Raw genomic sequence first — 10431 nt, forward strand, 5'->3', positions numbered from 1 at the left:
TTAGTTCAACTTATTCTAACGTTCTTATTTTCTCAGCGGAAAGAGTTCTGAAATTTGTGTTGATAGCATGGTAGAAAATGCTAGATTATGCTTACAACTTTTTACAAATTTAAAGAAAAAAGAATAATATCTAATGTTGTTTTGATGAATAAGTGGCATTTAAAGTGAATTAGCTTACTCTAGTAGTACAAGCAGAACTTGGACTTCAGTACTGTTTGTGGTTCTGTTAGCATTTTTCTTTCGGCTTTTTATTTTAGCATTTACCTCTTGTATACTCTTCTGCAAAAATGTGTTGACAGGTGGGTAAGACATGGTCCACTTTGTTTCAGGAAAAAAAATGGAATAAAGCAAGAATTTCTAAGAATTCAGTATTAACATATTTCAGGGAATTAATTATGTTTTGGTGATATGCCTTTCTTTTAATATTTTTAAATTGTATTGCACAATTTAAGTAGGTCATCTACTTAATCTGTAGATCTGTTTGTAAAATACAGTGTTCCCATGCTGCAGTTAGGGGTCAAGCTTGCCGTGTCTAGCAGGCTTGTCGTTAGTCCCTGACCTTACAGCTCCTCTCGCTTATCTATAATTATTTCATGTCTTTCCAGTACTTTTTATCTGACCCTGCTTGACTTACTCTGTTCTTTCCTCCTTGTAAGATCTGTTTTGTTTTCTTTCTTGCAGCTAATCTGTTTTCAGCTATTGCTTCATTACTCTAAGGTTTAGGATCTTTATTTGTATGGTAACCTACTATACAAGAAAGCCTTTTCCATTTACTTTCCTTATTCTATCCTGGCTAGTCTTACTTTTAACACTTTCCACTTAGAATTCCTGTACTTGCTTTCTCAAACTCTCCTTGATCCATCTTAATTCTGTCTCTGTTCTCAGATACATTCTAAGTCTGCCTCAAAGGAGAAGTGGTATTATTTTATATACTTTTATATATTCTATATAATTTTAATTCTTTCAGCTGCATTCTTACTGGCAGATAAAGAAGAAACAGGCAGGACTGAAGTGAAATATGTTGCTTATGTTGTGTGCATAACTGGAACTTTGTCATGATTTACTTTCATTAGTAAACTCCTGAATTTTAAGAAGAAACTAAAACAAAGTTTTGCCCATGCTTAGTAAAATGTCACAAGCAACTCTGCTTAATGGATTACATGTGCTTTAGAAATGGACACCGTGCTTACAGTCATGCTGTCCAAGTAATGCTTTATTTTTATTTACAAGATGCTAACTCAAAACCTCTACTATGTTGTAATACTGCAGTTACAATGGGATGCAGTTCTGCACTGATTGATATAGTCATTGTCATACATGCACACTGCAATGCATGCACATACACATTGACATATGTGCACACTGTAGTTCAAACAATTTTACAGGACTGCTGTTGAACTTGCAAAGCAAAGTAGAGCATGCTGTCTACCTAGTGTACATAATAAGTTAAGGATATTACGGAAAAATATTTTCTGCATTAAAACCTGAAGACAACGTTGAGGTATAAATACATGCAAGAGGATAAATTAAGGTTTCAAAAACAGTTTACAATTCTATCTAACTTTTGGGGCTTGAATTTGTAGGCTTAGGTAGGTTTTCTTGTCTTTCATAGAGAATCATCTGTTTGTAATCGGTTGTTGTCCTTGTTATGCAGGAGCACTGGAAGATGAATAGAGACATGTTATGAGTGGTTTTCATAAATAGGTGCTGTATACAGAGGTACACTAAGATTTGTAGGTCTGGACTTCCTTTACAGGGTTGGGAACTTGCTGGGCAAGAGTGGCAGTGCAGTCTTCTGCCTGTCTCCTCCTGAACCTTGCCCAGTCCTTTTGCTCAGCTGTTCCTTATCCAAGATTCTTGTCTTGCTCTCCTGTTCCTAGTCTATCCCTCTCATTCTTTTTGTCTCAACTTTTAAACTCTTTGTCCCCCCATCTTTGCCAATCACTTTCTCCACCTTCTTGTCAAACTTCTTTCTTTCCTCAGTAAAGCTTAGTGACAGTATCTTTTCCAGCAGTGTCTAGATGCTGTTTTTCCCTTCAGTGATTTTGGGCTGGTAAGCAGGAATGGGAAATGAGGAGGGGGGCAGGTTGTAGGGAAGGTCTCACACCATTTGACTCAAATAGCTTTCTTCTGTGCACAGTCTTCATTTCAACAGGTATGGCAGAAAGAACGCTTTCCAGAAGTTAAACAATAAAAGGAAGGCCTCAGTATAAATTCTTGTGCTAAAGATTGATCCATCTGTGCTGGAGAGATCATAGCTCGTTTTTAGGGCTCAGTATTTTTGAAGCTTATATATGTTCCGTATCTGTGGCTTCATCTGCAGATTTAGATGTTAAAATCAAAGTTGCCTCTAAGTAATTTGAGAGCAAAACAGCAACAACAAACAAACAAACAAACAAAAAAAACCACTGTGCACTCTTACTACTCTGGTCATGTTTCAGTTATTTAAAAAAAAAAAAAAAAAAAAGAAGAAGAAAAAGAGACTTTCTTCTCTGAGGCTGAAGTTTCTGATTTAAAACAAAGTTCATTACTGAACTACAAAAAAACTCTTGGTCCTTGCTGAAAGCTGTGCAGATTTCTTGAAGTTTGGGGTTTTGAAGTTCTTAACTCTGTTTTTGAAGATAAGTGTCTTAAAGTTTTGAGGCCTGCAGTGCTGGCACCTAATGGGTGTTTTGCTCAATCTACTCAAAAAGCTAAACTCATCAACTTCATTGTGAGAATGCTCATGAAAACAAACAAACAAACAAACAAAAAAAAAAACCACAACACAGTAGTTGTTTTTAAAACATCGTGAGAAGTAGGAAGTCTGTAAGGGGAGGAGGAAATGTTTAGAAAGACATCCTTGTCTTTACCCTGAACTATGTAGGATCTTTAGTCTGGTGTCTGGTATTTTGTTAGTGTTGGTTTTCAGATAGTGTGAGTACTGTTATTTTAAAATCCTCAGCAGTACATTGTCATGACTGCTAACTTAAATGCATTGTCTCTCGTAGCTTGAGGAAATAAAGAGTTGTTATGGCATAAAACAAAACTACTAACCATCTGTGCTAGCAATAGTAAACTAAACCCTTAACACCATATGGAATAAATTCTTACTAGGAAAATATTCTGCGACTCTTCCCTACTGTTTATACAGCTGAGAAGTCTCTGAGGGAGTCTTGCTGTGTTCCTCTAGTGAGATTATGTATGACCTTCTACTCTGCATTAAAATATCATTTTTTTCATTTTTGTATCACCTCTACAGCTGAGAATAATGTAGGTTTCTTTTCTTTCTTCTGTTAGCTGCCCCCTCAAAAAAGAGGACTTGTACTGTTTTTATGTACCAGGTACAGTTTTGTACACGTTTTCAAAATGTTTTTTGTATAAAAGACACGTTAATCTAAAAATTCATGACTGTGTCTAGCCACCTTGGGGATACTTAGCATACTGGTATTAAAGCAGGAAATAAAGAAGTTGTCTAAAGATTTGACATGTCTTTCCATAATGTCCAATACGTAATGAATTCAGCTATAGTATTTGAAGTATAAGAATGCCTGATTCTATTATTTCTGAGTGTATTGTATTTTATTCATCTGAAGAATATTATTATGGTTTTCAATGAGAAAGTGAGGAAAATCCTAATAAGACTTCTAAAAATATTCAGAAAGGAACAACTAAATAAACCCATAAATTGTTTAGTAACAGGTCTTCCAAGGTTATGTAGTTCAGTTTTCTTCCAAGGTTATGTAGTTCAGTTTCAACAACAACAACAAAGAAAATAGAAATAAGACTGCATTATTTCCACAGTGTTATATAATGGAATCCACTGATTAAAGTTCTCATCTGTAAAGTCTGTTGGAATTGGTGGCAAACATCCCGGTTTTCTTTGGGACACTTGTTTAAGGTCTTAAACGCTGAAAAAAAAAATGCATTTGGTGCTATTTCTCTTCTGATATACACAGCTGAAACAGAACTTGCAGCATTTTTTTTTAGCTTCAAAAGCATCTAGCATCTTGGTTAAGCTGTTGTGGCAGATTACTATGAATTACTGCATTTTGAGAACTCATGTTACAGGGTTGTGAATCTCTAGCCTTAAACTTCTCAATCAAGTATTTTTTTGGAATGTTGATACCATCATTGATTGAAAATAAGCTATAGTTGAATGAAAAGCCTTTATTTGGAAATTGACATAGAATATGTTGTGGAGAATGACTGACCTCTTTGTTTAGTGATCACCTCAAGTATTTTCTTCCTCACTTTCAAGGTTTGAAGCCATTTTCTTGATGTTCAAATGGAATATGTATCTGCATGTCAGATTTCATTATAAGTACTGCCTGTTTGAAAAAGAAGCAAATTAGGAAGAATTTAACATACTTTCCTTTGGCAATTAGAAAGCTGCTTCTACCAAGTATTGTCTTGCTCCTAAAAAAGTTGTAGCTTCTGAACTATAGTTTGGTGTTAGGTTTCCCCATACAAGTTTTTCCTCACTTCTACAGTTCATGACCTTTCATTCTCATCTTCATACATTCTCTGCCCCAAGTTCCATCTTGAGTGGGCAACTCATGGTCTTCTGCCCAGTCTCTTGACAGGAGTCAGTTGTGGATCTAGTTGACTAAATGGCTTAAACCTGTCTCGTGCTTCAGTCCAGTGGTGATTGAAGCAACAGAGACGAAAACTGAGGATTCTGGTAGAAGCAGGCAGTAACATAAACTTAGCTTTCTGTTGTGCTGCCTCCTGAGAAGGAAAAACCACTATTGCAGCTGCTTCCTTGAATCCTGTTGGTCTTTTTTACTTTGCTTCAGGAAAGGGCTAGACAGAGGGACAAGAGCTCTGATTTAAATCGAAAGAAAATGAGCATCAATGACAAAAAAGCAAGTTAGAACTTAAACACGTTTCTATTGTTATGTTTATCAGATAAGTGCTGTGAGTGACATGGGGCTAATCTTGTTATATGTTATATCCAACATCTTAGAAAGATCATGCAACTTGCATCTTTAATGCCATCACAACTTATATCTTTCATACCATCACCTATTTGATAGGCTTGTCATAATTTCAAAACAAACACTTTTTTGGAGTACCACAGCTTTGTTTTCTTTCATGTTTTTTTTTTTTTTTTTTTTTTTTTTCCCAAAGTAAAAGGGAATATAAGATTCTGATGGCACTTGCTTTCTAAGAATTGTTCTATGATAGGCAGTTTCTTGAAGCTTCTAAAAACTCATTCTTAATCTGCAAACTTGGATTAAGCTACTAGTAACATTTCAAGAGCTATTGTGAACATTACCTGTTTTTTTATTGAAATTTGCACATAGGTAATACTGGTATACATTTGATTTCTAATGATTATGAAAATATTGTTGAGAAAACAACTGCTGATTTGTCTGAGGTTTTATTCTGTAAAATACTAACCTTATATTTAATTATTATTTGTTCTTAGAAGTTGGGCATAGCAGTATGTGGATTTCAACTGATGCTGCAACATCTGTTCTTGAGCCTCTGAAAGTAGTATGGGCCAAATGCAGTGGATATCCTTCTTACCCAGCTCTGGTGAGTACATAGCTTTCCATCAGTACTCTAGTTTCTGATTTGAAAATCTTGATGCACGAACGCAGCGTGAAGGGGAAGTTACGAATTACCTTGAGTAGAAGTGGATTACTTTTCCCTCTTTACAGCTTTAACATGAATCCTTTTTGTAAAATTACTGCAATATCAGATGTTGAGCCAATGATGTCTATTACCCTAACTGTCTCACTAGTCTTTGTCACTGCAATATTGTTTAGAGGATCAACTGAATAAGCATTTGACAGACATTTTGCTAGTGTTGGAACTTAAGAGATGCTTTCTGCTGCAAAACAAATTTAAAGTATTCAAATTCAGCAGCTCATTAAAGAAAAAAAAAATCAATGGATAAAACCATTTTTTTTTTTTTTTAGTTGTGAATGATATGCTAGAAACTTAAAGCTGTTGTGTCCATGTTATTTTAGGAGAAATAAACACAGTTCTGCTTAAATCAAGAGTTTGTAGAGAAAATGTTACTCATAAAGTGTTTGAATGGCTTCAGGCAGGCCTTTGGGGTAATAAAAACAGTTCATGACTTGATTTATATAATAAACTGGATAATCATGTGACTGGTGTAAGGTATGCCTACTGGGGAGCTCAGGAACATAACAAAATCAGGTTAAAACTAGTGGAGGTGAGATTCAGAGCACTTGAGTTTGTGCCCAAGCACTTGAGTGGGTGACCCAAGCACACTTCGGTCAGATGCTTAAAATTTGATTGTCTGTTGAATGGTGCAGTTTGGTATTAGATTTAAGTCGATCATGACTAGGAGGTGCCAAAAGGCTCCTTTTCTGTCCGCTGTTTTATGTAAACACTAGTGTTTCTCTGTTGATGAGCTGATTGAGGAATTAAACCTCAATCAAGAGGAATTAAACCTCAGTCTTCTCAAGAGAAGAAAGTTATTGTGATTTCCATGAACTCTCCACAGTTACTAGCTATCTGTTGGCTTAGTTCGCATAACCAGTTTATTTTGAATTAAGATGGATATCAATGGGGAAACTGGCAAAATAACAGAAGTTTGTAGGGGAAGAGATGGATGGAACAGCCATGGAATAATAGAACTGTTCCTCAGTGGCAACTGGGCAATTTTTAATACTGTGAAGTATCTACAAAGGAGTTTTATTTGTGACTGTCACTTTATAATTTATTGAAAAATTAGTAGCGTTTTCTGATAATTAAATATTATATGCAAGATATTTGAAAGTTACTTTATTTTTTTCTTCCTGTTTTTTTTTTTTTTTTTTTCCTTTTGATTCTGTTAAGAGCTCATTTTTCCTTCAGATTTTAAAGGTATGACTCTGTTTTTGCAGAAACAAATATCCATACCTTAACATAGGCTACATAGGCTGGATTTATTTATTTATTTTTTCTTTTATGTGTAAGATGTAAAATTTAAATCAGGAACTCTCCTTTCTTCTCTATTATAGATTATTGACCCCAAGATGCCTCGTGTTGCTGGCCATCACAATGGTGTTACTATACCAGTGCCACCCCTGGATGTACTCAAAATTGGAGAACAAATGCAGACCAAATCAGATGAGAAGCTATTCTTAGTACTGTTTTTTGACAACAAAAGAAGTTGGTATGTTCTCAAAATACTTTTCTCAATACAGAGATTTAAAACTTTAAGTCTGTAGCTTAAGTGTAAGAGAGAACATTAGAGAAGATAAGACATTCCTACTTTATATATTTTTTCATACAGATGTATCACCTATAATGTTAAAATATTGGAGTCTGTTCTTGCATCAACGTGTATCATACTGGAAGATACTTATTTATGGTCAGTTTAGAAGGCAATAATATAAACTTGTTTTGATCTACAAGCTGGTTTTAATATGGACTTGATAAATTAACTACACAGATCTTTTTCTTTTTTTTTTTTTTAAAGATAGTCTTCAGTATTTGTCTGTATCAGCTTTCATCATTGTTTTCCAAATGACGATGCATCTTCCAATCTGTTCAAGTGTCTTTTCTTTAAATTTTTAATCTTCTTAGTTACATGTTGTATTAATATGCACTTGAAGTACTTAACTCTTTCTAATTTGTCCATGAAACCTTCCCTTTTTCTATTTCTTTCATTATCAGCAATATGCTGTGTGGAGCCTGAGGGGAGAATTCACATAATGTTCACACAGACATTGTCTTCCCCTTCCACTAGATCTTTTTATTTTTTTCTAGGTATGGAAGTTTTTCAGCTACTTCTCTTTCTTCCTTTTATCGAGTTACATCTCGAGTTACATTCCACTGTTCTTTTTAAAAATGGCAAATCTGACCCACTAAATGGGAAACACAGTGTAGCAGCCCTTACAGTTCTGGACGAAGTTTGTGATGTTATTCTATATTTAACATAGTTATTTTACCTTTTCTTACAGGCAGTGGCTTCCCAAATCCAAAATGGTTCCCCTTGGGATAGATGAGACTATAGACAAGTTAAAAATGATGGAAGGCCGCAACTCAAGCATTCGAAAAGCAGTAAGGATTGCTTTTGATCGTGCTATGAATCACCTGAGTAGAGTACATGGAGAACCAGTCAGTGACTTCAGTGATATTGACTAACAGATTCTACCAAGGCATGAAAAATACCACAGACTTGAACTCTTCTAATGAACCTCTTTGTCTAAAAGAATGTATTGAAGATACAACCCCTTAATTGTTGATTCAGTGGCTGAGTTCTGCAAACTTGAAATTGTTGAGCAATTCTTCTAAATCACCATTGCCATATTGATTAATGGTTTTATCGTGTTGTAGTTTGGAGGATTTTCCACTAAACCTGTTAAAATGTCTTGTTCATAGTGTTCATAATTGTACATAAATGTATATTCAACACTTAACTTATTCTGATTTTAGAAGTAGTTCTTTAATTCCTTTTATAATTTTGCTGGGGAGGGAGTTGGTTTTTGTTTCCATGCTGTTTATTTTCCTTCTTTCTTTCTAAGTTTAAGTTACCTAAGCACCACCTTCCAGCTTAAGGTGTTTAGTGAATTGTAAAGCCTAATATCAAAATGGCATCAAATATATGTTTGCCTGAATCATATACAATATGGTGCTGCTTGTATCATTTCTTCCTTGGTCTGTAGCTTCTGAAAAAGACTTCTGAATGTTTGTGTAAATCATTGCTCTTTGCACAAAGTACCACATATTTAAGATTGATGTAAATTTACAATTACAAATATGTATTTTAAGAAAGGAAGTTGCATTATTTTGGAGGGTACTTTGTGAGAAAGACATCGAGAAAAAAAATTATACTATGTACATCACTTGCAAATCACCAAAAACACTCCATTGTTGCCCAAAATAACTTAAGATTGTTTTTGTTTTAAACAAATCTGGCTTAAAGCCTGCAAGCACATTATTTCTTTCAAAACCATATCCCATTTATCTTCCATTGATTTTATTTTGTTGATATATGTGCCTCCCTGTGTTTTATTTATTGTAGAAAATGTATTAATTTGCTTTATAATGAAAAATAAAATTGACAAATATATTGATATGCATTTTTATACAGGCACATGAGAAGACAACTTGCTTTGGGAGAAAAATGTATTGGAAATTGTATAAAAATAACTTGATGGTTTGTGTGTAATTTGATTTTTTTTGTAACTTGTAATCTTTTGTTTCCAATGAGGGGATTTATGTAACTTTTAATTTAGAACACTTTGGTAGCAATAGAAACTTTGGATACATTTTTGTATGGTACATGTGATGTATATAGAATTAGTACTTTATTTTTATTTTTAAGAAGTAAAGCATTATGTTTGGGCAGGGGGAAAGAAGGAGGGTGGGTTTCCAGAATTGCATTTTTATATTAAAAAAAAAAATAAAGTCAAGATATTGATTGTTGTAGCTACTTTATTCCTACCTTCACTGAGAATACTGAATTTGTAACAATGAAAATGGCAAGGTATGTTTGCAATGTGATTTATAATGACTCCATTATTTATAAATGCACTGTGTTTGAACTCTTTTGCAGTGATATCTTAAATACTGTACCAAGTTATATAGTATGAAACACCAAATAATGCATATGAATGCACGAAGTATTTATGCCCAGCTTTTTTATAAAGGATTAGCAAATACAGCAAAACCAATACTTTTTAAATCTTTTTTTAAAACTTCATGAATAGCATACTTCATTGTTAAACCTGCTTGAATCTTTATTTTAAAGGGACAATTACTTTTTAAATAGTTTTTAATGTTTTTATTCTCTATTGTTTGTAATACCCCCTTAGAAGCTTGAAATAAAATTTCTTTCTCAACTGTTAATTTTGTCCTGAATTTAGCCCCTGAAATTTTGCTGTAGTGCCCATTCTCTTACTCCATGACTGAGTTGTTAGAGGAGCTAGTTAAAGAATCCAATTGTTTTCATGCTATAGCATACAGTGTCATCCTTACTGAGCCCTCTGCCTGGTAGGTATTCTAGTTATGTTATACTAGCTGAGAGCAACCACCTATAATGGACTCTCATAATTACAGAGTACTTGGATAAATTTCACAAATGAGCAAGCAAATCATTTTCTCAGTCTTGACCATAAACCTTGCTTTGCAGGAAGTAGTGATGGTAGGTATCTTGCAAGGAGCATCACAGGTGTGCTGCTCTGACAGAAACAATAGCCACATCAGGTAGAAAACTAAAATGAAAATTTGGTTGTTGGCTTTCATTAGTACTTTTGTGTAATGACTTTCAAAATCTGCCATTTCACCATTCTTACCTTTGAAGAAAATGGAGCTTGCACTTTGTTGAGACGCTATAACCACTTTTGATCTTAGGTTTGCTTATTAAGAGAGTCTTCAGCAAGTAGCCTGCATCAGATCATATTTCAGACAGCAAATATACTTAGAATCAGTGTGTATGAAATGGGATAATGATTGGCAGGCATAGAAAAATGTGGTTTTTTG

At 34.3% G+C, this 10431-nt stretch overlaps 1 protein-coding gene across 5 annotated transcripts in view; it reads left to right on the forward strand.

The window, feature by feature from the left end:
* The window catches only part of BRD1 (bromodomain containing 1), a 59823-nt gene extending 50445 nt beyond the window's left edge, over positions 1-9378 (forward strand). For all 5 annotated transcript variants that reach the window (XM_084498289.1, XM_084498290.1, XM_084498287.1 and 2 more), the window contains 3 exons: positions 5414-5523; positions 6963-7117; positions 7908-9378. In XM_084498289.1, the coding sequence (XP_084354415.1) occupies positions 5414-5523; positions 6963-7117; positions 7908-8091 (449 nt within the window). In that variant the 3' untranslated portion in view covers positions 8092-9378. The remainder of the gene's footprint in view (positions 1-5413; positions 5524-6962; positions 7118-7907) is intronic.
* Positions 9379-10431: the final 1053 nt, after the last annotated feature.

This window comes from Aythya ferina, assembly GCF_964211825.1.
Source record: "Aythya ferina genome assembly, chromosome: 1".
NCBI lineage: Eukaryota > Metazoa > Chordata > Aves > Anseriformes > Anatidae > Aythya > Aythya ferina.